The 26,503-nt window shown below is 60.7% G+C and overlaps 1 protein-coding gene across 1 annotated transcript in view; it reads left to right on the top strand.

The window, feature by feature from the left end:
* SPNS3 (SPNS lysolipid transporter 3, sphingosine-1-phosphate (putative)) overlaps nt 1–10,729 on the top strand; it is a 37,706-nt gene extending 26,977 nt beyond the window's left edge. Inside the window, exons 10-12 of the mRNA XM_051991541.1 lie at nt 9,301–9,399; nt 10,012–10,171; nt 10,488–10,729. Of these exons, the coding sequence (XP_051847501.1) occupies nt 9,301–9,399; nt 10,012–10,171; nt 10,488–10,519 (291 nt within the window). The 3' untranslated portion in view covers nt 10,520–10,729. The remainder of the gene's footprint in view (nt 1–9,300; nt 9,400–10,011; nt 10,172–10,487) is intronic.
* The last annotated feature ends 15,774 nt before the right edge of the window (nt 10,730–26,503 follow it).

Below are 26,503 nucleotides of genomic sequence, written 5' to 3'. Positions count from 1 at the left end.
ATTGTGCTGTGGATTGGCAGCCAAGTCCCGAGGCGCGGCCATCGTGGGCTCAGCCAATGGGCTCCCTGGAAGGAGTCATGGGGGGGGGGGCGGTACGGGGGCTCCTTCTCAGGACGGAAACGGCCCTGGGCTGGCTCTCGTGCCTCGGCCTGGCGGGTCCCGATAATTCCGGTAATTCCACAACGCCAGGAATTCCCCAAGCCACTGGGCCAGCCCCGGAGCACAAAGGTCCCAGGCGAGCCCGTGGGCTCCGCCCCCGCCTGGCTCCGCCCCCGCCTGGCTCCGCCCCCGCTTGGCTCCCCCCCCCCCATTTGGACTAATTGAGGCCTTCGCGGGGAGGGCCCTCCCGGTGGTCCCGAAGCCACCAGGAATCTGGGGTCTTAGTCACCCTCAGTGCCACGAGGGGCTCCCCCCGGGGAGGAGGGCCAGGGGAGGCGGGGCTAGCCAGGCCCCGGCTGGTTTCTGAAGCCCACCCCTCCTCGGGAAGAGCCAGGGGAGGGGGCGAGCAGCGCTTTGGGCCCGCTCCCGGATGAGTGCAGGGCGGCTGGAACCCGGGGCTGGAGGAGGCCCAGAATCTCCGCGTCCCAGCCAGCGGGGGCCCAACCGTGGGGCGTGGCCAGTGCGCGCAGCGGCCCGGCCGCCATCTGCTCGCTCGAGGACAGCCGGGTCTCCTTCCGAGCTCTCATCGCCGGCTCACCAGGGGCCGCCAGTCTTCCCCGGGAAGGGGGGGCCCGATTCTCGGGCCGGGAGGCTCGCCACTCGCTGAGAGCCGCAGGCTTGGGCTTGGTTCCCCCTCGGGGCGCAGGCCCTCAGACCTGCTCCCCACCACAGGGGGTCTCCAGCGGGTAGGCGGCCCCCCTTGGCGGCCGGGCTCAGCCCCTCCCGGGACGCCTTTGTCAGCCCCATGGGAGACCGTTCCAGCAGCCGTGGCCCCCACTCCCTCCGGGCTGTGTAGTAGAGGAGCAGGCGGCTAGCTCCCATCTGGGGAGAGCCCTGGGGGGCTTCCAGGGGGACAAGGAGAGAGGCAGGCCCTGCAGGGACTGAGAATGCCAGAGGGGGCAAGCCCGAAGCCCCCAGCCAGCGGGCAGCAGGAGTGGCCGGCCGGCCGGCTCTGCTCTCTGTCCCTGGCCTTCCGTCCCTGGTCCTCCTCCCCGGGCCCTCCTCCCCTGGCCCTCCTCCCCTGGTCCTCCTCCCCAGGCCCTCCTCCCCGGGCCCTCCTCCCCTGGCCCTCCTCCCCCGGCCTGGCCCAGGTGTAGTGCTTCTATTTTAGGCAGGCTGGCGGGCTGGCACGCCTGGGAGGAGGAAGGGAGCCTGCTGGAGGACAGCTGCTCTCGATGCCATCTTGGCAGGGGAGCAAGTCCTTGAGAGGGCAGGGAGAGAGGCGGGGAGTGGGGGGGGGGAGCCGGGTCACTGAGGGAGGAGCCTGGGGCCAGGGACTGCTCTCTGAGGCTGGGGGAAGGGGAAGGTCACTGGGTATGGAGGAGCCAGCCACGTTCTCCAGAAGGAGGAGGCAGGAGGCTCTGCTCTGGGTGATGGGGCGGCTGCGGGCGCCGGAGCTGGATCAGCCCCTGAAGAGGCTGAGGAGTGCAGGGAACAGATTGTTGGCCAGCCAGAGGGCCCCGCGGAGAGCGTGTGCAGTTATGGGCTGTCAGCGGGGTTTATGATCCCCTCTAACAAACACAGATGCTCAGGAGGAGCCGGGGCCCAATGGGAGGGCCAGGCAAGGCCAAAATCATCGGGGGCCGAGGGCCGGAAGGCGCGACCGCTGTCTCAGGGCCTCTCACAGACCGGACATTCAAGGACCACTGAGTGACTCCTCGACCGGGGTGCAGAGGAGGGGCGTCCTTGGCCAGCGTGGCGAGCGCCAGCATGGGCCGGTGCCTTAGGGCGGACCCAAGGAGTGCGATGGCCCGAAGGCCTCTGAAGAAGCTGGAGATGGATGAGTTCTTAGAGGCCATTGGGTTCATATCACCAAATGGAGACCATTCCAAGCCCAGAGAGACAATGGAACAAGCCCATGTTGCCAATGGAAACAGGATGGGAACGACAGGACTCTTCCCTTAAGTGGGGCTGGGCTTGCCCTCACTAGGGAGAAGGACATCCATGTAGCAAATGTCATAACAGAATGATTGACAAGTGCCCAGAGGTGTCTCAGGGACGGCCAGCCCTCCCCAGACTGCGTCGTAGGGACTGGAAAGCCTTCCGGGGTGGGGGGGAGCCCGTGGCCCCGACGGTGTCCTGCTGCTTAAGAAGAACCCCAGAAGTCAGAGGGAGCATCTTCCAATGGCGGGAAGCTGGAAGCCAGACTCGTCTTGACTGGTGGGCCATAACCCCCAGGGGTCTTGATAAGCTAAGATGATTGTCTGAATCTATAAATAAAAGAGGTTTTTAATAAATCCTAGACATGAATTAAAAAAATCAACTGCCCTCTGCTTGGGGAGGGGGAAGGGCGGCTGGATTCACAAAGAAGCTCTTGTTGAGAATCCAGTGAGACAATTAAGAAAGTCGGGGGTCTTTATTCTAGAATTAGTCTGGAAAAGGGGGAACTGTGTGCCCTGTGCAGGGTCTTCAGCGGCGCTCCGGAACGAAGGGTCAGGCGTAGAAGGCACGTGTCAGTGCCAGCAGCACCCAAGCTCTATGATTCCCTTGTGACGGTCCTTCCTGGTCCGACAGGTGTCCCCGAGATTGTTAGACCAGTACGTCCAAGGAGGAAGGTTGATCTGGGGGCATTGGGAATTTGGGGTAAAGTGTTCGCATGGTTGGCAGTTGTTTGGGAATTTTGCTCAGAGAAAGCTCGGCCTCTGGTGTTTGGCCCCGTTGCTCAATAAAGCTCTGACACCATCGCCGACGGTTCATTGAGAGCCGGCGTAGAAGTCACGGCAGTGCTCCCGGGAGCACAAATTCACTTTCAGAGACTGACGGGCGGGCGTTGTCACGTGCTTTCAGATCGATTCCACGGCTGAATGTTTTTCTTGACTTTGTTCATGTGTTTGCACATTGGGGATAAAACCTTGGCTTTGGTCTGTATATCGCAAGACAGTTTCTGCTCCCTCTCCAGGCAGCCCTCCCCAGGGCCGGTGAAGCTCCCAGAGCCGGATGAGTGTAAGGGGGGCTCACCTGAGGGCCGGCTGTTGAAGTCGTGTCCCTCCCAGGTCCTGGACCCTTATCTGGCCTGGATTTTCATCCTCCCGATAAGTCATTTTTCCCAGATGCACCAGCCTCATGGTCAAGGTAACAAAGGACGTTTCCTTCTCTCTCTAACGGCCCCTGCAGGAGGCTGCCTCCTCCTGGTCCTGGCACTCGCGAGCCCATCATTTGCTCTGCATCTCTCTTCTGGCACCCCTAATTATAGCTCTGATCCGATGCTTGCTGCCCCAATCAGAGCACATCTGGAGAACACTCGGGCCCACAGTTTTGCTTCCATCTTCTTTATTATTAAAGCTTTTTATTTTCAAAACAAATGCATGGACAATTTCTCCACATTGATCCTTGCATGGCTTGTGTTCCAAATCTTCTCCTCCTTCCCCCACCCCCTCCTCTAGATGTGGGTACACATATTTGCACAATTCTCTTGCTGCATAAGAAAAATCGGATCAAAAAGGAGAGAAAATGAGTAAAAAAGTCACCAAAATGCAAGTGAGCATCATCAAAAAGAGTGAGAACGTTATGTTGGGATCCACATTGAGTTCCCACAGGCCTCTCTCTGGGTGCAGATGGCTCTCTCCATCACAAGATCATTAGAAATGGCCTCAGTCATCTCACTGTTGACGATGGCCATGTCCATCAGAACCGATGATCTCCTGGTCCCGCTCATCTCACTCAGCATCGGTTCCTGTCGGTCTCTCCAGGCCTCTGAAATCCTCCCGCTGCTCGTTTCTTACAGAACAAGGATCTTCCATACCCTTCACAAGCCAGGACTTGTTCAGCCATTCCCCACTGGTGGGCAGCCACTCCATTTCCAGTTTCTCGCGGGGCCCCATCTTAGGAAGGTCATTCTGAGCTGAAATACGTCCCAAGGAGAAGGCCCTGGATGCTGGAGGGACTTAAAACGTGTCATGGGAAGAATAAGGAACTAAGGTTTTTTCCAGAGAAAGAAGGTCCAGGGGCCTTGGAGGGGTCGGAACTCTGTTTGAGACCCACTTGAGAATGCTGTTTGTCTGGCTGTGGGAAGGACTGTTCCAAAGAAGAACCAGCTTGGACCATTTGGCTCCGGAAGGCCGAACCGGGAGCAAAGGAGAAGCAGCAGAGGCCACCTGAGACTTCTGATCAGGAAAATCTTCCCAGTGGCCCCCAAGGGGAACAGGTGTGGGGCAGGGATGGGCTCTCCTCCTGCCGGAGCCATCTTGGGCCTTTCTGGCCCTTTAAGGAGGACAAAGGGAGCACACAATGATTTTATTGGTCCTCCCAGCTACTTTGAGATGCTCCGGGCCCCACTGTCCGTTTTCCCCGTGAGGAAACATGGGTTCGGGCGGTGATCGGTCCAGGGTCACACCTGGCTGGCAGGGAGGCCGTGGAGGGGACTCTCGCTCCGGGCTGCCCACGCCTTGGTGACCCCCTCGGTCCTCGGGTGCCGAGAGTTCCCGACAGACTCGGCTCTTGTGGACGCGGTTCTAGCCCCGGCCGCCTTCCCAAATGGCCCAGCGCCCCCCTGCGGCACATCCCAGAAGCGGCGGCGGAACTTGCCGGCATATTTTAGCACAGAATTAACACCTTTAACAATTTGGCGGGACTTTAACACTACATTAGCGCCATTAACAACTCGCAGCCATTAGCGTCTGAGCTGTGAGGCGGCGCTCGCGGAGTTAGTGATCCGTCCTTTCCATCCGTCCTCGCCGGTGCCGACTGGCTCAGTCTGGGCGGGGCGCGTCAGGGCTGCGTTTCGGGGACCGAGAGTCACGGGGTCACAGGGTGGGGAACCGCGGGGCCTAGAACTTAAACCGCAGGGAGCCACGGGACGGTGGGGCTCCGGGATTAGAACCTGGGATTCTGGGACTCCACAGTTCAGGGAGGACGATGCTGAGGCTCGGAAAGGATACTTTGCCCGGGACCCCCCAGAAGGTTAGAGACGCGGCCAATGACCCCCGGGCCAGCGGGGAGCTTGTGGCCGGGCGGGGGCGGAAAGCCGAGCTTCCAGCGCAGGGAACACGCGGACTTTGGCGGGAGGAGAGGAGAGGTGGAAAATCAGGAAGCCGGGATTTGGCCTGGAGCCTGTCCTGGGCACTGGTGGGGAGGGGCTGGACCAGTGATCTCATTGGCCGACTCCCCCTCTCCCACCAGCCTGACCCTGACTCTGTTTGTGACTTGGAGCACTGTCCGTGGTGCTGAGAGCGGAGCGACTTTCGGGGTCGCACGTTCGGGTTCCATCAGCTGGGACTGGAGCCAGACTCCTAGGACTGAGCTCCCGCCCTTTGGGGGGGGGCACGAGGGCTGTGCTGGGGGGATTCCCCTTGGGGGGGGCACGAGGGCTGTGCTGGGGGGATTCCCCCTGGGGGGGCACGAGGGCTGTGCTGGGGGGATTCCCCTTGGGGAGGGGCACGAGGGCTGTAGGGGGGGGGATTCCTCCTTACCCTTCTAAGTTGGGATGAGCGGATAAGCTTTGATCTCCCCGGAGCCCGTTCTGACAGCGCCAGGCAGATCTCCCTCGCGGCGCCGAGAATTGGGGAGGGGCTGGGTTTCTCCTCAGTCCCCCGTACGGCGCCCGGCAGGCAGCGGATGCTTGACACGCATTTGTTGGTTTGTTGCTGCAGCTTCTGTCGGTGGGAGGGGAGCCGGGAAGGCCGTCCACAGGTGGGGGGGGGCACATTCTTCTCCCGGACTGGGCTGACCCGAGTCACCCTGGCTGAGTCATTCCGCCCCGGGCGGGTCAGTTTCCGCATGTGTGGAGTGGGTTCGACCGCGCTCACGCCCCTGCTTCGGGGAATGCCGGGAGCCACGTCAGGCTTAAAGCAGCTGCAGGTGTCCCGTGGAGGGGATGAATAAAGCTCCCCGGCAGGGCCGGAATTTCCTGTGTCCCACAGAGTCTCCCCCGCTCGGGCTCAGGCACGCGTGGGGTGCTCACTGTGCGCGAGACTGCGGAGGCCGGGATCCGGGCTCTGCCCGAGGGCAGGGGCAGCCTGCAGATAACACACGGGGGGCCGCACTACTGGGGCCGCTGGGGAAGGCAGGATTTGAGGCAAGTTTCCAAGGAGACCAGGATGCTCAGAGGCACCTTTCCTCCGGGCCTGCATCGTCCTGGGCAGGTCGGAGACAGGGACAGAACAGGCCTTGAGGATCCTCCTCCTCCAGTCTGTAAATCTGTGTCCAGCCTTTAGCCCAGAAATAACATCATGCCAGGCCTCCGGCCAAAGAGGTTCCCAGAAAAGGAGGGAGAGGATTGTGCCCATAAGTACTGGCAGCGGCTTTCTGTGGCGGTGAGGAATTGGAAACTGAGGAAACTCCCGTCAGCTGGGGCCGGGCCGGGGGTGGGGCGCTTCTGCGCTGGAAGAGACGCTGGCAGGCTGGTGTTCTAGAAAATCCTGGGAAGACTTACATGGACTGATGCAAAGTGAGGTAAATAGAACCGGAAGGACGTTTCTGGAGCGAGTCACGTTGTGCAAAGATGGGCCGTGAGCACATGGTCGGAGGCAGTCCCGGGACTCCTGGGAAAGGGCGCCGTCTGCCCCAGAGAAAGCCCCGATGAAGTTCCTGCAGATCTCAGCAGACCCGTGCTGTGGCTCCTTGTTTTCCTTTCTTTTTTGGGTCCGTGTTTTCCTTCACGACGTGACTGATGTGAAGTGTTCTGTGCACAGACTGATCAGACGGCTCGCCTTCTCAGTGAGGACAGAGGGAGGGAGGGAACGCTTACAGAGCAAGACTAAGGACAGTGTCGGGTAATTGGGAAAAGCCCAAATTGTTTGACACAAAGAAAAGAAAGTGATGGTTCCGGGCAGGTTCTGAGGGAAAGGCTCTGGCGCCAGGTCATCTGAGAAGCGAAGGAGGCGGGTTTCATCTGGAGAAGATCGAGGGCCCATCACAGGCGGCTTTGGGTACTGGAAAGGCTCTCAATGAAGAGGAGGGATCAGCCTTATTTATTCTGCCGTCCCCAGAGGCCAGAATCAATGGGGGAAGTGAAGGGAGGAAGGACTCCCAGAACATCAGGAGAACTTCCTGACCGGCCTCCGTGTAGACCAGGAAGAGGCTGCTTCAGGAGGCTCAAGCCCAACCAGCGGAAGTCTTCAAGGGCTAGAGATCGGGAATAAGCAGGAGGGAATCTTGTAAAGTTACCCGGGCACACAGCTTGGAAATAAAAAGCTACGATCCAAAAAAGTGAATCTTGCTCAGTTACGTCTGGACTGGGCGTCACCAAGGTCTCTTCAGATGCTGAGAGTCACTTAAATCACTTGACCTCGGTGTCCTCGGCAGTAAAACCATGATTTTGGCGCCGCTTCATGTCGTGTTGGAGGGATTGTTCCTGTAAACTTGCTCCAGAACTTGGAGTTTCTAACAATTATCCTCTAAAAGGGGGGCAAAGTGACCAAGGAAGGGCTCTCTCGCCTCTGGGAGTCATGTTCTCTCCTCTCCGGAGACCCGCCTCCCTCCCAGCTGTCACCCTCCCCACCAAAGCCCTTCCGTCCGGGTTGGCTCACACCCCCCCTACCTCAGTACCCCACCTGGTGCCAGGCTGCGGCCCACCCACTCCACCCTTGGAATCAGCCAGGGGACAACGCCGACGAGTTACCCGGGGGAAGCTGAGGCGAGTGGGGGAGGAAGTGCTGAAAGTGGACCTCCCGGCCTGGTCCCCCGACGGTCTCCCCCTAGGCCAGAGCACGGCTCTCCAGTTCTTGGCCCGAGCTTTTGGCTCCGGGTCCACTTGTAGGGAGAGACTGACTGAGCCCTTTCACAAAGAATCCGCAGCGTTGTCACCCGTAAGGTGGAGGTGCTGGGTCACGTGGCCTCCGAGGTCCCCCTCGCTTCCAGCTCTGAACCCCCAGCGCCAGCATTCCGCCCGGAGCCCCCGCGGTTCCCCTTAATTACCACCCCAGGGGACGGGCTTCCCGTCACTTTGCTCTGGGAAGCAGCTCTGGCTCGGGAGGCCGTGTGAGTGACTGTGACGGCGTCTCTGGGCTCTGAGGGAGCCCTTTCGGGGCGCTCCCCGTGGCTAGCGGGGAGCCAACTATGCGCACAGAACACTCCGTGCCCGTGGGCAGAGCCGCCATCCGGGAGGCAGCAAGACTCCGCTTCTTCAAACCCACGTAATTATCCCCGCCGTGTTCCGTTCCCCACTCAGCGCACACCTTGTTTCTTCAACCTGTTATTTTGGGGCCGTGTAATTAGCCTCCATCTGCTGGCGACGGGAATGGGCTGCGGTGTCTGAGGCGGAGACACAGCTTAACCCCTTCCCGGGGGGCTGAGCCCGAGAGTGGGGAGGGGGCCCTGAGCTCCCCCTCCTGCGCACTGAGACGCAAGCTTTGGGCGGGCAGCCTCTGACGAGGGGGTTCTCAGCAGACGGGGGCCCGAGCAGGGGGAACTTCCCCCATTGATTCTGGCCTCTGGGGACGGCAGGAGCTTCCTTCTCCACGAAGGTTCTGGCCCCCCTGGAGCCCCAGTGGGAAGAGGTTCAGGCAGATCTCTCTGTGAAGTCCCGGAGCGGGATGAGCTCGGGGCTGCTAAGTCCAGCTGCAAAGCCCCCAGATCTCCTCCTGGCCGGGCATGGAGAGAACCAGACTTCCTGACTCCCAGCTCCTCTTCCTCTTCCTCTCTTGGCCAACCCCTCTTAGTGTGCCCCACCCCCCCAGACTAGAGCCTATGGTGACTCCCCGTTGCCATCGGGGCTTCTTTCCTAAACTTCAAGGTGTGCCCCCATCCTGCTCTACTTTGCCACGGCCCCGTTAATCTGCCCCCCCTTCCACGGCCCCGTTAATCTGTCCCCCCTTCCACGGCCCCGTTAATCTGTCCCCCCTTCCACGGCCCCGTTAATCTGCCCCCCCTTCCTCGGCCCCGTTAATCTGCCCCCCCTTCCTCGGCCCCACCAGTCTGGTTCCTCCCTTAAGCGTGGCCAGCGGTTGGGGAGCCCTCTGAGCTTTGCTGCCATCTTCATCCCGCCCTTGCACACGGACATCTCAGTTGTTCAGGGCCGGGCTCTGATTCCTCCGTCCAAGTCCTGCTTGCCCAGAGGCCGAGGCCTTCCCACTCCCTCTCCGCTCTGCCCTCCACTGAGGGCGGCCACGGCAGGCCACGTGGGCGCCGACCTGAGGGGGGCGGGGAGCGGGGGAGGCTCCACGGATGCCCCCAACGGACGGCTGCCCCCCCTCTGCCCCTCAGTCCGTGGTCGCCCCCAGCCGACGAGGGACGGCGGAAGCCCTGCAGATCTCCGTGAGCCACATCCTGGGAGACGCCGGCAGCCCCTACATCACCGGACTGGTGAGGATTCGGGAACGGGCGGGGCTCCCTTCCTGCCGCCATGTTTCTCCAAGTAGGGGCAGAGACCCCGCCAGGCGAAGGGCGACCAAGGGCGCAGCGGGGCCCTCACGGTGGGCGGGACTGGGAGGGGGGAGGCAGGGGGGGCAAGGAGCTGCTTTGGATGTTGGGTAAGAGACAAACAAGCGATACCCGCGGGACCGCCTGAGCTGTGGTGCCGGGGCCTGGAGTCCTCTGCCTAAAGATGCAGGTGGGCCCAAGGGAAAAGACCCCCCCCCGAGAAATAACAGGCAGAAGAGGAGGGGCCCAGGGCCGAGCTGAGGGGGTTCCTGCGGCTGAGCGGCTGGAGAAGGGTCTGGGAGAGGAAGCCAAGAAGCAGCGGCCAGGCCTGGGGGAGACAGACCAGGCCGGAGAGAGCCAGACCAGGGCAGAGAGAGACAGGCCGGGCTGAAGCCTTTGGGCTGTGGCCTTTGCCGGCCGGACCTTGGCCGGAGGCCGCCTCCTAATGGGTCCAAAGCTGGTGGCGGACTGTGGGCGCCCCCCAGCCGGGGCGACAGATCGAGGTGGGGAGGCCGGCGTGGGCAGGAAGTCAGCAGGGCTCCTTCTCTTGGGCAGGTGGCCAGCGCCCTCCAGGCAGTGCACGGGGACTCCTTCCTGGGGCTCTTCCGCAGTCTGCAGTACAGCTTCCTCGTCTGCGCCTTCGTGGGCGCGCTGGGCGGGGGCTGCTTCCTGGTGACCGCCCTGCACATGGAGCGCGACCGGCCCCGGGCCCCAGGTCCTTCCCCTCCCTCCCCTTCTGGCTCCAACGTCCCGCCCCTGGGGCTCCCCAAGGCCTCCTGCCCCCACAGCCCCCCTCACTTTACAAAGGAGGAAGCCGAGGAAGGCTGGAAATAAGGGGGGCTCCTAGACCCCAGCGAGGGGAGGGGGCCTGAGCTTCTGCTCTTGCTGTTCACTCCCCACCCCGCCCCCCAGGGGCCCTTAGGGAAGATGGGCTGGCGGGGTGAGGCTGGGGGTCTCCCCTCCCCGGAACGTCCCCTGCGGTCCTCAGCTGCCTCCTCCCCACCCTGAGGGCAACCTCTCTGTCCCCACAGCTGCCCAAGAGGCCTGGGAGCCCCGAGCGTGACGGTCCGGCCTCCTGCCGCCTTCACTGCTCTCTGGCCCCTGCCCGGACAGGACCCTCGGAGACCCACGAGTGAGCAGCAGCTGGCCGGGAGCTGTCCTTGGTGCTGACTGGCCAGGGCCCCTTGGGGGCGGGTGGGGGAGGGGGCAGCCCCTGGCAGGGCCTGTCTGGGCATCAGGAGCCCTTGAGAGAGAATAAACAGGCTTGGCTTCAGTTCTGAGTGGGCCTCCCTGGGGGCGCAGGGGGGGCATGTGGGACCCCCAGCCAGCGCCCCCGGGCTTCCTCGATGGGGTTGTGAGCTCTGTGCACCCGGCAGCCCTGGGAGCAGGTGGGAGCCGCTCGCTGGGGAAGGGGCTGCTGTGGGTGGGGGAGGGATGAGCCATCTCTGGTCCGACTCCGCGGGAGCCCAGGGAAGGGAGCGGCTGCTCCCGCTGCGCCTTGGGGCTCTTTGCCCCCTCTAGCCTGGGAAGTGTGGGGGCTAATCCCCCAGCCCAGGCAGAGTCTGGAGCCTCCTTCCACACAGAAAGGCCCCGTCAGCCTCCCAGAGGGTCCCCCTGTCTCTGACCCCAGAGGAGCACCTTGTAGTGGCTCCCCAGAGGAGTGTCCTTCCCTGGTTCTCCCTGAGGGGGAGGGCTCTCCCTGGGGGGGAATGGCTCTGGGGGGGAGGGCTCTCCCTGTCTCCTTGCCTGGAGACCCCCAGAATCGAGGAGGGCTTGCCATCTCCTGGCACCTCTGGCGCCTCTCTCCATGTGACCTACGATGGCTCTCACTTTCCTGCCTGCCCCGTCCCACCGCTGGCTCTCTGAGGCTTCCCGTCCTCTCCCTGCGTCCCCCAGATCCTTTGCACAACAACCGGTGTCTGTTCACACCTCCCCGGCCTCGTTAGACAGAATGCGGAAGGAGCCCGAACTGGGAGGCCGGGGCCCGAGTTGGCTACGTTGGAACATTCTGTCACCCTGGGTCTGGTTCCCCTCTGTGAGCCTCCGTTTCCTCACAGGGACCCTCCTCTCAGCCCCCGCCCCTGTCCATGGAAGGTTGCTGGGAAGACCTACGTGGCCCTTAGGAAGCGTCCTAGACCTTCCCCAACCCAGGGCCGCTCCCTGGCCCCCTGCCAGCGATGGCGGAACTCGGGCTCTGCCTTGTGCTCTCCAGCCACTGGGGATGTTCTTGGTGCCAGACCTTGGACTTTGGGCACTCTCTCTGGGGGGTGGGGGGTGGGGGGATTCATGGCAGCGCCTGGGTAATTTTTCGGTATTCACGCTTACAAAATCTTCTTTCCCAAATTTTCCCCTCCCTCCCTCCCTCCCTCCTTTTCTTCCTTCCCTCCCTCCCTCCCTCCTTCCTTCCCTCCCTCCCTCCCTCCTCCTTCCTTCCTTCCCTCCCTCCCTCCTTCCCTCCCTCCCTCCCTCCCTCCTTTTCTTCCCTCCTTCCCTCCCTCCCTCCTTTTCTTCCCTCCCTCCCTCCTCCTTCCCTCCCTCCCTCCTTCCTTCCTTCCCTCCCTCCCTCCCTCCTTTTCTTCCCTCCCTGCTTCCTTCCCTCCCTCCCTCCCTCCCTCCTTTTCTTCCCTCCCTCCTCCCTCCCTCCTTCCCTCCCTCCCTCCTCCTTCCCTCCCTCCCTCCCTCCCTCCTTTTCTTCCCTCCCTCCCTCCTTCCTTCCCTCCCTCCCTCCTTCCTTCCCTCCCTCCCTCCCTCCCTCCTTCCTCCCTCCCTCCTTCCTTCCAGAAGTGGTCTTCTCTGCTTCTGCCTACTTGACCTTGCTCTTGGTACTTTGGGGCAGGGGAGGCAGGAGGAGAGTTTCTGCCTTTGCCCTGATTGGGAAGCCCGGGGCCACAGATGAGGCAGGTCTAGGACACCCCCCCAGGAGTGCAGAGAAGCGCCCCCGCCCCCACCGCGTACACTGTCAGGTTCCCTCGTGTCCCCTCCCAGGGTGCTGAGGGGCTGGCGGCGCTCCCACCGGGAGGGGCTGCTGCTGTCCAGGGGCTTCTGGCCATGGGCTGGAGGGCGGGGCCCTCTCTGCCTCTGCCATAAGGGCACCGGGGACAGTTTCCCGGCGCTGGCAGGGGGTCACACGCCGGGGACGGGCGGCCTGGCACTTGGCCCCTGGGGCTGCCCTTCAAGCCCACTGCCTTCCACGACTTCCCGCCTCATGGCAGATGCTGCACTAATAGCGTCTTCCTTTCCTGAGGCACGGCCTGCAGCCCAGGGGCCCAGAGAGCTCTGTGAGCCGGCTGTGCCCGAGGAGACGAGGTTGGAGCCGGGAAGCATTTGCCATCTGTGTCTCCTGCCGCGGGCACTTGGCACTGCCAGCTTGGGGGATTTCCCCGGGCTCTGGCCGGACTTCTGCCTCCCTGCCTGGCAGCCTCCCCGTCCCCCTCCCCGCCCCAAGGGCAGGGTCCGTGAGGGCTCGTGGTCAGGGGGACCGGGGCGGGAACGGGAGCAGAGGCTCCCCCTGTGCCAGCAGGACGCAGTCAGGGCCGCTCTGGGCTGCCGTCTTTGGCTGAGGGAAGAGCCGGCCCAGGAGCGGGGGAAGGGATGGAGACCTCACGGTGCCCCCGTCTCCTTGGCTCTTCGCCTGCCTAGAACTCAAGGCCCCCTGGCCTTGGGAACGAGCTCCCTGCGGTCTGCAAAGCACTGAGGGGCTGCCCGGCCCGCGGGGTCCTCCCAGCTGTTATCCCCATTCTACAGACGAGCGAACCGAGGCTCCCCGGGCTGACTCCTTCGGGGCCCAGGACCAGTGAGAGTCTGAGGCGGGACTGCAACTCAGAACCCAGGGCATTACCAGCCGGCCTCTAAGTGCAGGCGCAGGTTTGGTTTTTTACCCACTAAGTTCCTGAGCTCCACCTTCTGGCCCTTCCTCCCTCTCAATGACAAGGCCAGAAGTTTGATATCGGTTCCACAGTCACACAAAACGTTCCCTCGTTCTCCCTGAGGTGAAAGAAAACGGACAGTGCCCCCCCCCCCCGAAACCAAAGCTTCCCTCGGACTCCATCAGTTCCTTCCAGGGAGGCCGAGGCCTGGGAACCAGCGCCATCCAGAGCCCTCCGGGGCGGGAGCCGCGTCACTGCGCAGAATCCTCCCGCCTGCTCGCTTCATCCTGCACCAGCTCTCGTAACTCGGGGATTTTTGGAGACGCGGACGCTCCGTCACAGTCAGATTTTCTCCCTCTTCTCTCTCCCCCGTTCTGATTTTTAGAACTCTTTTTGAGCGCTTCCTGGAATCCTGTCGGGGCTTGGGACGAGTCCCCCTTTCAGGCTTTGCCTGGAGCGGTTTTGAGATTTGGGCCTTCTTCTGGGCCGGCGCTTTTACCCTCCCTGTCGCTATAGTAATTTTCTGTGGTCCCTTTGCTCATTTTTCTAGCCTTTGGGATGCGCTCCCAGAGGCGGGCCCTGAGCGGGGGGTCCCCTTGACCAGCAGGCCCCCTTCAAACGCCGCTAGAAGGCCTGGGATCAGTGAGAAGAGAGCTGGGAAGGAAAAGGGCAAATGGAGAGGTCAAGGTCACACCAGAAGGAACAAAGAATTAGCTGATTGGATTTAATCAATTAGCCCTCGGAGCGAAGGCCTGTCTGCCAGGCGAAGTTGAGAGACCCTCCCCCCGCTCCCCGTGGCAGGACGCATCCGGGATCAATGGCAGGATGGGGGGTGGGGGGAGTTGCTTGGATTCCATCCCGTGTCCTGTCTGATTCTAGCCCCCCAACGCACCCCTCCCCCCCCTCCCCCCCTCCCCCCGTGCTCTGTGCAGCGCATCCGTTCCAAACGGCCACGGGATCTGAATCCCACGGCAAACTGGGAAGGGAGCGACCACCCGGGGCTGAGGGATCCTCAATGGACCAGCGCGCATTTATGAAGCTCCTGTGTGCGCTGGGGGCGAACGAACCCAGTCCCTGCCCCTAAGAAGAGCCACTTCTGAAGTGGGGGGCCACGTGCAAAGAGCCCCACAACGTAGCGGAGGCGATTTTAGAGGGAAGGCACTAAAGGGGGCTCAGGTCATAGGGAAAGCACTAAAGGGGGCTCAGGGCCAGGGAAGGCACTAAAGGGGGCGCAGGGCCAGGAAGGCACTAAAGGGGGCTCAGGTCGTAGGGAAAGCACTAAAGGGGCCTCAGGGCCAGGGAAGGCACTAAAGGGGGCTCGGGACCAGGGAAGGCACTGAAGGGGGCTCGGAGCCAGGGAAGGCACTGAAGGGGGCTCGGGGCCAGGAAGGCACTAACGGGGGCTCGGGGCCAGGGAAGGCACTAAAGGGGGCTCGGGACCAGGGAAGGCACTAAAAGGGGTGCGGGACCAGGGAAGGCACTAAAAGGGGTGCGGGACCATGGAAGGCACTAAAGGAGCTCAGGGCCAGGGAAGGCACTAAAGGGGACTCGGGACCAGGGAAAGCACTAAAGGGAGCTCAGGGCCAGGGAAGGCACTAAAGGGGGCTCGGGACCAGGGAAGGCACTAAAGGGGGCTCGGGACCAGGGAAGGCACTAAAGGGGGCTCGGGACCAGGGAAGGCACTAAAAGGGGTGCGGGACCATGGAAGGCACTAAAGGGAGCTCAGGGCCAGGGAAGGCACTAAAGGGGACTCGGGACCAGGGAAAGCACTAAAGGGAGCTCAGGGCCAGGGAAGGCACTAAAGGGGACTCGGGACCAGGGAAAGCACTAAAGGGGGCTCAGGTCATAGGGAAAGCACTAAAGGGGGCTCAGGTCATAGGGAAGGCACTAAAGGGGGCTCGGGACCAGGGAAGGCACTAAAGGGGGGTCGGAGCCAGGGAAGGCACTAAAGGGGGGTCGGAGCCAGGGAAGGCACTAAAGGGGGGTCGGAGCCAGGAAGGCACTAAAGGGGGGTCGGAGCCAGGGAAGGCACTAAAGGGGGCTCGGACCAGGGAAGGCACTAAAGGGGGCTCGGGACCAGGGAAGGCACTAAAGGGGGCTCGGGACCAGGGAAGGCACTAAAGGGGGCTCGGGGCCAGGGAAGGCACTAAAGGGGGCTCGGGACCAGGGAAGGCACTAAAGGGGGCGCGGGGCCAGGGAAGGCCTCCTGCCGAGGCAGAGATTGGGGATGGGGCCTGAAGGCAGCCCTAGGCGGCTTTGGCGAAGGCGAGTTGGGGGGGGGGCAGCTCCCAGGGGACGCCGCCATGTCTGAAAGGTGGGGATGCCGGACCTGGGGGCAGTGCGAGGGAGTGCCGGGTCACCGGCCCGGGGCAGTCACGGGGATGACGAAGCTCTGCCGGGCCGGGGGCCACGAGGGGCTTCTGGGACCTCCAAAGGGAGACGCTGCAGGGGGCTCGGGGAGGAGGGGGCTGCATAGCGAGCCCCGGGATGACGCAGCCCACACTGGGAGGAGGCGCCCAGGAAGGAGACGGGACTGGGTAGGATGTGGCTTAGGATTTAGCAGGAGCCCCTGGAAGGAGCCCCGTAGGAAGAGAAATGGGACCGTGGTGTCCCCCAGATAGGGACTGTTATTACTGATTTTAATATTAAAGAGAATGACTATTAATACAACAAATTATATATTATAGAAAACACACGTGTTATTATGTTAATATTAATTAGTAAATAACAATATACTCATAGGACTAATATTGAGAAGGATTAATGCTAGCATAACATCAGTTGTAGAAAATATGTAATAGGAATTGAATTCACGTTAAGGAGAAGACAGAAGGACGGGCCGAGGCCGCAGAGAAGCCCCTCGGTGACCGGCTCCTTCCTCGGGGAGCCCCCGGCTCCGTACCTGTCCCAGCCTTGCCCTGCTCGGGCCAGACGTCGGCCGGACTCCCCGGGGTGTGGGACGGTCCTGGAGCCGGAGGCCCGTTGTCTGGGTGGGGCGTGGGGGAGGGGGCCGGGCGGGCACACCTCAAGCCTGGGAAGGGCCTCCGGGCTCCACCGGGGCCGGGGCAGGACCCAGGAAACTGCCGGCAAGTTCAAAGGAGGCAGACAATCACCCAGTTATGCCCGTAATTATCCCGGGCACCGGGCCCGCCGGGACGGCCTGAATGGGCCGCCTGTCTCTGGGCCACGGCGGGGGGCGGGGGGTGCCCGGCCCCGGGGCCCAGCCTGGTCGGAACGCGCCCCGGCCCCGGGGATTTCGCTGGGCGGGGTGGAGGGGGGCGGGGGGCAGGGGAGGCTGGGAGTGCCCGGGCTGGGGCACTGAGCTCATGCTCTCCTCTCAGGGCTGGGAGCTCCCTGGGCATCCCGGCCCAGTGCCTCTGCCAGCGGCCCCCGGGCCTGGGGACGGGCCCTCGGGGAGTCTGAGGAGGGCCAGGGCCTGGAGAGCCGGGGTGTGCGTGCGTGTAAGTGTGTGTGAGTGTGCAAGTGTGTGTGTGTAAGTGTGAGTGTGCAAATAAGTGTGAGTGTGCAAGTGTGTGTGAGTGTGCAAGCATGCGTGCAAGTGTGTGAGTATGCGAGTGTGTGAGTGTGCAACTGTGTGCGAGTGTGCGTGTGCGGGGCGGGCACGTAGAGTCAGAAGCGTGAGAAATCCACCTCCGCAGCTGCTCTTTGAGACCCAGGCACTGCCCCTGGCGGGCAGAGGTCCCAGGTCGCTTTAGAGCTGGGGGAGGGGCCGGAGCCCTCGGAGGCCTGACCCCGAGGTGTAACTGGGAGAGCCCAGAGCCCCCCAGTGCAGCCCGTCCGTGGCCCCCTCAGTAACAAGAAGCAAGGACCCGGAGCCACTTCTGACAAGAGCCCCCTGCCCTTGGCCCAAGCTTTCTTAAACCCCTCCGGAGGAACTAAAATCTCAAAGGACCTCAGGGTTTTCTGGAGGCCGGGCCCAGGCCCTCCGCGTTGTCAGTGGTGGCCGGAAGGGCCAGGAGCCCCCGCAGGGCGGGTGGGATGGGGGCGCTGTCTGCCCCCAGGGGGTGCCACTGGGCAATGTCGGGACCAGGAGCAGCCCAAGCAGGGCCGTTGGCTCCCCCGTCCGGCTCGTGGCAGCCGCGCTGGGGCAGCTGGAGGTTAGCACGGGGCAACCCCCGGAAGCCCAAACCCACGGGGCCCTCGGGTATCCGTCTGAAGTCAAACCGGGCCCCCAGACTTAACCGGGGAGTGCAGGAAAGGGCAGGGGTCAAGGCGAAGAAGCCCCTCCCTCTCTCATGGCTGCTGCTTTTGTGGGGGCCCCGGGGGCCTTCCAGGCTTTTTGCGGTGGGTGGGCTCCCGCCCTCCTGTGGTAGAGAGTCCCCCAGGCCCCAGGTGACATCCCGCGCCTCCTGCCCCAGAAACCCGCACTTCTCACGGCCCCCGCCCCGGGAGGCCCAGGAAATTGGGGTGATTGCCCCCCTTACGGGGCCCAGGGCCTCGGCTCCCTTGGATGGCCCTTGCCCCACCACAGCCTCCCTTTTCCAAAGCTCCCGACCCCCTTCTGTCCCCCATGGCAGCTGGGCCAGGTCCCAGAGCCGGCTTGTGGTTCTGACCTTCTTGGGGGTGAATCGATGGCTGGAAGCCGCTTGGGGCAGACACAGACCCAGGGGAGAGAGGCGGGGGGGGGGGCGCAGGGGCACAAAGGGATGTCCCAGCTCCTGTGCCCTGGCTCCCCCTAACCCCCAGCCCCCGGCCCTGATACAGAACACATTTGGCTCAACGTGGACTCCAAACAGCATGGATGAAGAGGAAAGACCGAGAGTGGCCAGGAAGGGCCCGGCTACCTGGAGGCTATGGGAACACAAACGGTGTGGGGAGGGGGGGAGGGAGGGGGATACAGATGCCTCCGGCCATGTCTACCTTTCTCTGACTCTGCTGTCTGTCTCTCTCTCTGTCTCGGTCTCTGTCTCTCCCTCTCTCCTCTCTCTCTGTGTCTCTCTCTGTCTCTCTCTGTGTCTCTCTCTGTCTCTGTCTGTCTCTCTGTCTCTCCCTTTCTGTCTCTGTCTCTCTGTCTCTCTCTCTGTCTCTCCCTCTCTCCTCTCTCTCTCTCCCTCTCTCCTCTCTCTCTCTGTCTCTATCTCTCTCTGTCTCTCTCTGTCTCTGTCTCTCCCTCTCTCCTCTCTCTCTGTCTCTCTCTGTCTCTCTCTATCTCTCTCTGTCTCTCCTCTCTCCTCTCTCTCTGTCTCTCTCTCTCTCTCTATCTATCTCTCTCTGTCTCTCTCTGTCTCTGTCTCTCTCTCTCTCTCCCTCTCTCTGTCTCTCTCTGTCTCTATCTCTCTCTGTCTCTGTCTCTCCCTCTCTCCTCTCTCTCTGTCTCTGTCTCTCTCTCTCTCTGTCTCTCTCTTTGTCTCTGTCTCTCTGTCTCTCTCTGTCTCTCTCTCTCTCTCTGTCTCTCTCTGTCTCTGTCTCTCTCCTCTCTCCTCTCTCTCTGTCTCTCTCTGTCTCTCTCTGTCTCTGTCTCTCTGTCTCTCTCTGTCTCTCCCTCTCTCTGTCTCTCTCTGTCTCTATCTCTCTCTCTCTTTCTCTCTGTCTCTCTGTCTCACTCTGTCTCTCTCTCTCTCTGTCTCTCTCTGTCTCTCTCTGTCTCTGTCTCCATCTGCCTTCCCTTCCCCCTCTCCGGGTCTCCCTTTTCCCCCTCTTCTTTCTCTCCCTCCCGAGTGCAGGGAAGGGCCCCCAGGCACAGGCAGGATGGGGGGATCCTTTCCCTTCCGTGGGCACCAGCCTGGTCCTGGTTCCGGTTTCGGGGAGGATTTCACTCCAGGCACAACCTCGGGCTGGGGGGGGGGGTTCCCTGGAAGGGCCCACGGAGCCTCTTGACCATCTGAGTGCTTGGGGCAGGCTGGACAGCGGCCAGAAGGACGTGGAGCCCCCTCGGGGAGGAGGCCGGACCTCGTCCTGCAGGGCCCCAGAGGTCGCACAGGAAGCCCCAGGGAAGGGGCGCAGAAGTGTCTCCTAACCCGGGCCCCGGCCGGGGACCATCCGGCCTCTGGTACTTCCTGGCTGGGCGAGCCTGGGCCGTCCACCTCCGGGTCCTCATCGGTAAAGTGGGGACAAATAGGGCGCCTCCTGCCCAGGGTTATTGTGAGGCTCAGACGAGGTGGGATCTGCCGCCTGGGGGGCCCTTTGCGGGGCTCCGCAGCCCCCTCTGTCTGTCCCCGACGGCCCCCGGGGCGCCGCTGCCTCTGACCGCCGGGAAGTCCGCCTTGGGGACGCCCCCGCGCAGCTCCGGGCTCAGGGATTCTGGCCTAACCTGGTTTCGGCTCGGCCCGGCCCGCGCCAGGTATCCCGCTGGCGCCCGCCCAGAATGACTCAGGCGCCGCCCAGACCTCGGCCTAATCCCTGCGGAATGCGGTAATTACTCAGAAACTCCGGCCTCTCACACAGACAAAGTGGCCGGGGGGTGGGGGGGGGGGGGGGGGGGGGGGGAGTGCCCGGGGGGGGCCGCGGACCCCAAGGTGGGCGGAGCCAGAAGCCATCCGGCCCGGAGATGCTCCGCCCCCTGACCCCAGCCCCGCCCCGGACAATGTCGGGGTCTCTGGGGGCTTCTCGAGAAAAGCTCGCCAGGCTCAGAGGCTCCGCAGGTTAGCTCCCAGTCACCCCCGAGCCTGAGCCTTCAGCCTCAGTCGGAGGACGCGTTACTTCGAGTAAAAGGCGTTTAATAGCACAGGAAAGGAAGCGGCAAAAATGGGGCATCCATGAGGAACCCCCGAAGCGGGCACATGCCCCCCGAGAGGGCACAGGCTAGAGAGCGCCCGTGGCCCAGCCACCTGGTCAGGGCTCAGGAGGGGGCACGGGCGGCCCTTAGCCCCCGAAGCCTCCCCTGGCCTCCTCCAGACCTGGCCAGGGTCCCTCTCCAGGGTCCTGGAGCCGCCCTTCCCAGACCGGCTCCGCGGGCCACCTCTCCAGGCCTCCGAAGCCCTCCATGCCGGGCTGCCTGTGGGGAGACCCCCCCAGATATGCCCCCTTCCCCCCACCAACCGGGAGGTGCCTCAAGGTCCCCTCTGTCCCTCCCGGCTTTGCCGCTGCCCCCGCGGCTGCTCAGGACTGGGCTGCTTCCCCCAGCTGCCCATTCCTTCCAATTCCCCTGTGCCCTGGCCCTGTGGGGGGGAGTGTCCGGCATTTGCCCTGCCCCCCCTCCTTCTGGGACCCCACCTCTGGTACTCCTGCCCCCCCAGCACCCAGCGGCGGTTTGCCCAGCGGCGCGTCTGGGATCAGAGCGGCATTTCCGGTGTCCTGGGCAGGCGGGCACCGTGTCTGCAGGGGCTGTGATCTGCCCGCCGGCCCCCGCAGGGCCCTCCGCTCACAGGCAACCCCGCCGGGCAGGAGCTGCCGGGGAGACGCCCCATGCCAGTCGTGGCTGCTGGGAATCCCAGCATTCCTGGGGGACGCTCTGCCCGCCACCGGCTGGTGCCACAGGCAGGGAGCATCCCCTGCCGCCCTTTGAAGCGATGCCCCAAAGCGGGTGCAGGTGGCACCAGGGCAGCCCCTGCCTGTGGGTGGCACTGGGCCCGATGGGGCCGAGGTTCTGCTGGACCCCCTGCAGCGCCCTTCCCTCCAGGAGAGCCAGCTTGCCCTGCACCTCTCCCGCCCGGCTTCCCCAGGTCGGGACAACCTCGCACTTGGTGTCAGGGGATCTGAGCGTCCCTCCTCCTCGGGCCTCCGTTAGTGCTCCCGATGGGCTGAGTCCTCCAGGGTCCCCCAAAGCTCTTACTTCTGAGGAACAGCCTCTCTTCCAGCCTCCCCAGGAGTTCCTCTCTCTGGGGAGGGAAAGCACCCACCTCGCCCCCCTCCCCCCCACTGGGACTGGGGACCTGCCCCCCCAGGACTGGGGACCTGCCCCCCCACTGGGACTGGGGACCTGCCCCCCCAGGACTGGGGACCTGCCCCTCCACTGGGACTGGGGACCTGCCCCCCCAGGACTGGGGACCTGCCCCCCCACTGGGACTGGGGACCTGCCCCCCCAGGACTGGGGACCTGCCGCACCCCCCCCAGCACTGGGGACCTGATACACCCTCCTCCCCACTGGAGACCTGCCCCCCCACTGGGACTGGGGACCTGCCCCCCCAGGACTGGGGACCTGCCCCCCCACTGGGACTGGGGACCTGTCCCTCCACTGGGACTGGGGACCTGCCCCCCCCAGGACTGGGAACCTGCCCCTACACTGGGACTGGGGACCTGCCCCCCCCACCCCCGGACTGGGAGATTACTCCGTGCCCCTGGTTTTTCTGCCCTGCTAGCAGTGCCCCTAGGGCTGGGTCCCCGCTGACTTTGCTGCTTGGTTTCCCCTATTGTTTTCCATGATTCTGGGGGGTTGGGGGGTCCGGATTCTCTTTGCTCACAGCATCCGGGTGGGCCAGGCTGTGTCTGCCTCAGCTGGTCAGGGAGGGAAAGGTGGCTCCTTCTGTGTGAGAGGGAGGATCCTTCCGGACTTTTCCCGGGGTCCGAGGGGGAAGTAAGAGCCGCCAGCCCGCCGGGTCTCCCGAACAACCTTCCCGCACCCTAGCGATCCACAGAGAGGTGACCGGGGCCTGGAGAAGAATTTGTTCCACTCCAGGAAAACGGTCGCGGGCAGGAGTGACAATGGCCTTAAAGAGCCTGCGGTCGGCGGCTGGTGTCCGGGGGAGGCAGCACTTAGGCCTGGGGTCAGGAAGACTGGCTTCCTGGGAGGAAATCCCGCTCGGACACCTCCTGGCTGTGGGGCTTGGGAAGAATCGGTTTTTTTTTGCTTTTTTTTTTTTTTCATCAGTAAAATGAGCTGGAGAGGGAAATAACAAACCACTCCAGCAGCTTTCCCGAGGAAGCCCCTCATGGGGTCACGGCGTTACAAACAACTGAACAGCAGCGACTTTTCCCAATAATCAGACGCTTATTTTTTTCTCCCTCCACTCTCCAGCCAACCCCGCTGGGTGAGGGATGGGCAGGAGCGGAAGCCTTCCCGGGCCCGGGCCCCCTGCCCTGCCTCGAGCTAATAAATGACGCTTTGGAGGGTGGGAATCCCAGGGTAAGAAATGATCGTGCCGGTGATTTCCGAGAAACCGCATATGAACTGATGCATAAGGGGCCAGAGGGTCCCAAGAACAAGTCACACAGGAGCAAGAGCAGCAGAAAGACAAACAGCTTCGAGGGACTGAACAACTCTGAGCTTCTCTCACCCCACACAGGCTCCCACTCCTCACCCGAAGGATCCAGCAGAAAAGAGGAGCCGGAGTTCCTCTAACTCAGTGACAGTCTGGAGGGCTCCTTCCTCTTCATGGCAAGGCAAGCAAACCGAAAACAAAACCGCGAGACCACCGAACACCACGTGGGGCTGCTTCAGTAAATATTGGGCTAGCCGCCTCCCCCCACCTTCAAAAAGAACACATCAGTGAACTGGGCCTACAACTAAGAAGAAAATCAATAAATTACCTCTCTCCTCCCAAAGAAGAATTTATGAAATTCAAAAAAAAGATGAACAAAACAAAACAAGCTGCTCAGTTGGTAAGTAAAATTATGTTTTAAAATTAATTATTATAGAAGTCATATAATAATATTTCCTTAACTTGTTTTTTGAAAAGAAAGAAAAAACTTGTCAATATGAAAAAATAATGGGAAATTTCATAAAAAACAAGAGAAAATAAAGAAAATTGTGCGAAATTGTTTTAAATCCAATAAAACAAATAAATGAAATGGATGCATATTTACAAAAATATAATGTACTCAAATGGAAAGAATAAGAAATAGAAAATTGAAATAACCCAATCTCAGAACCAAAGAGATTCCCAAGTGAATTTTTTCAAGTACTCAAAGAATGAGTAACTTCAATATTATATAAACTCTTTGCAAAAATTGAAAAAAAAAAGAAATCCTAAATATTCCTTCTATGATACAAATATGGTCTTGATACCAAAACTAGGGACAGACAAGGCAAAGAAAGAAACCTAGTGAGTAAAAATCCTAATGAATAACAAGGCAAAAAGTTGAATAAAATATTAGCAAAGGCATTAAAGTGATATCTTTAAAAATTATAAATTATGACCATGTTATATTTATTCTGAGAAGGCAGAATTGGTTCAATAAAGGAAAACAATAAGCATAACAGACTATATTAATAATGAAAACCACATGATCGTTGCAATGCAGAAAAAGGCTTTTGACAAAATACAGTACCCATTCCGTATTTTAGAAAATATAAGAATAAATTTACCTTTCCTTAATATGGTAAATAGTATTTATGTAAAAACAAGAGCCAGAAGTATATGTGCTGGAGAATTACTAGGGGGCCTTTCTAAAAACATCCAAGGTAAAGCAAGAATATCCATTATTACCATTATTTGGTAGTTGTAGCAATAAGACAAGAAAAAGAAATTGGAAGAAAAGGAATAGACAAAGAAATAATATGGTGACTTTTTGTATATGATTTAATGGCTTCCTTATAGAACCCCCAGAGAGTCAACTTAATAATTAATTGAAGCAATAACCTCAGCAAATTAGCAAAACATATATATATGTGTATGCATGATTGTAGGTATAGGTATATGTATTTAAAACATGTCATCAGTCTTTTTGTATATTGTCAGCAATATCCCAAGTCAGAAAAAGAAAAAGAAAGTTGGTTCAAAATAACCTTGAAATGTACAGAATATTTGGGAGTTCATCTACATAAGAACTATACTCTTTTTACAGAAACATAGATCTAAATAATGGGGGATGTATTCAGCGTTCATGGGTGGGCTTGTTAATATATAAAAATTATATTACTATCGAAGTGAATGTATTTATTGAGTGCTGTGCTAATTAAACCAACAAGAGATTACTCTAAAAAAGAAGGAAATCATCTGGAGGAACAAAAAGTTAAGAATGTCAAGAGAAATAATGAACCAAAAAAGCAAGAAGAGGATCTCATAATGGCAGATTTTGAACTGTATCACCAAGCAATATTTATCCGAACTATTTGGTAATGATTAAAATTTAAAATGGATTAATGAGACCGATCGCATGTGGAACAGATGCAGGTGAATATGCTTATTAGTAATATTAGTACAAATTGCTGTTGGATCATTTCAGTCTAGTTCTTCATGACCTCATTAGGTTGGGTTGGGTTTGCAGAGGCACAGGAGATGCTGGAGTGGTTTGCCGTTGCCTTCTGTGGCTCATTTTACAGATGGGGAAACTGAGGCAAACAGGGTTCAGGGACTTGCTTAGGGTCACACAGAGTGTCTAAGGGCAGATTTGAACTCAACTCCAAACCCAGTGCTCCAGCCCCTGCTCCACCCGGTCACCACTGAACTAGTTTAATAAATTCAAAGAGCCTTGCTACTGGGGTAAGGATTTGGGGACAAAATTTGCTGGAAAACTGGAAAGCAACTGGGCAGAAACTGGGTTTAGACCAGTATCTAAAGCTGTAAAAATAATCAGCTTCAAATACATTAGGATCTAAATATAAAACGTCACCTCATAAACAGAGCAATGGTGCTAGGGGCTGGTGCTGGGGGGTCACAGATTATTAAAATGCAACCATTTTTGCCCATTGATGTCGTGGAAGTTAGAAGGGAAACGGTGAACGGGGCAGGATGGGGGAGGGGGCGCCCATCCCAAGTTTCCCTCTGAAGATGGGATATTCCATGGCACCGATTCACCTGCGGCAGCCCAAGGCCTGTTCCCGGGGAGAGAAATGGTCGGGGTGGGGGGGGAGAGTTGTCCACAAGCATATTTTTAAAAGCGTGCTACAAAAATGGCGCAGACGAAACCCCTCTAAGGGTCCCCACTGCGCCCATCAGACGGACAGAGCTGACAAAACCGACTGTGCTGAATGAGACCCACCGGCAAGGCTTGGGGAAACAGGCCGGGCCGCTGCAGGGGAGTGGTCCGGCCAATCCGGAAAGCCTTTGGGGGTCCGGCCCGGAGCCGCCGAACCAGCGGTGCCGTCAGGGGCCACAGACCCCCAGGAGACCAAGGCGGGCGGGCGGCCTGGCCAAGAACCGCGACCCTGGCAGCAGCAGATCCTCTCCGCCCGAAGGCCAGTCCCTGGGGAAGGGCCAAGGGATTGAGGGATGTTTATGACATTGTAAAAGGTGATCAAAGGAAGGCTCAGAGAACGCTGAGGGGCCTTCCATCCCAAGCGCTGGGGCCCGAGTAACTGCTCCGAGGTAGTGGTTCTGGCCTCTCCCTCCTGAGGCCCAATGGCTCCCCCAGCCTCCTCCTTGTGGGTCTGGGGGCTCCCTGAAGGACACGCCCCCAGTGCCCACTGGAGTGGCCCAAGGGAGCATTTCCAGGGGATCCTCATTTGGGCGAGAATGGGGGGGGCACTCTGTGCTCTGGCATTGGGAGGGACACAAAGCAAAGTTAGAGCCAGCACCGCCCCCAGGAGCTCCCATCAGGGGGACGCCATGCGGGAGACCGTCACCACAGGGAGGCGCTAGATTTAAGGGCTTCTGGGAAAGACTTCCAGGAGAAGGTGGGATGTTAGCTGGGAGCCAGGGAGCAATGAGGAGGGAGGGCTTCGGGGAGGGCCGGAGAGAATGCCCAGCCCCGGCCCGGGGCAGCAGCCTCTAGACACGCTAGCAAGGTGGCAGCTGTGCGGGATCCCCGAGCCACCAGCCTTGGCTCCCACAGACTGGGGGAAGGAGAAAAGCGGCCTCGCAGTTGCCGCAGGCCCTGGGGGCGCTCTGCCCACCTGGGCCCCGGGAGGGCCCTTTCTGCCCCCCCCAGGGGCTGCCTTTCCATTCATGGCCCTGCCCGGCTGCTCTATATTTAGTCCTCACACCATTGAAATGCACTGTGAAGGTGCCAGGATGAGCTTCATTGAAAAGAGCAGTTCGGGGCTGTGAGCCCATTGCCCGCCAGCCCATCGTCCCCCTCCCCTCCCCCCCCCCCCCCCCGCCAACCCATCCCCCGCCAGCCCATCGCCCCCCTCCCCCCCGCCAGCCCATTGTCCGCCCCTCATCGCCCCCCCACCAGCCCATCGCCCCCCCCCCCCCCCCCCCCCGCCAGCCCATCCCCCGCCCGCCAGCCCATCTCACGCCCACAACTCCACGTGTCAGGGATGGTTTCAGGCCGAGATATGGGGGCTTGGAGGGCTCCCCCCCCCAGGCTCTGTAGCTTTCAGCCTGGGGGCCACCATCCCACAGGCCTTGAGCCTCTGCCCCTGCGAGGTTTACAATGGGACTGAAGGGCAGCCGGGG

The sequence above is a fragment of the Antechinus flavipes genome, chromosome 3, assembly GCF_016432865.1.
Source record: "Antechinus flavipes isolate AdamAnt ecotype Samford, QLD, Australia chromosome 3, AdamAnt_v2, whole genome shotgun sequence".
Taxonomy (NCBI): Eukaryota; Metazoa; Chordata; class Mammalia; order Dasyuromorphia; family Dasyuridae; genus Antechinus; species Antechinus flavipes.
The sequence above is the reverse complement of the archived record's forward strand: the minus strand, read 5'-3'. Positions and strand labels throughout refer to the sequence as shown.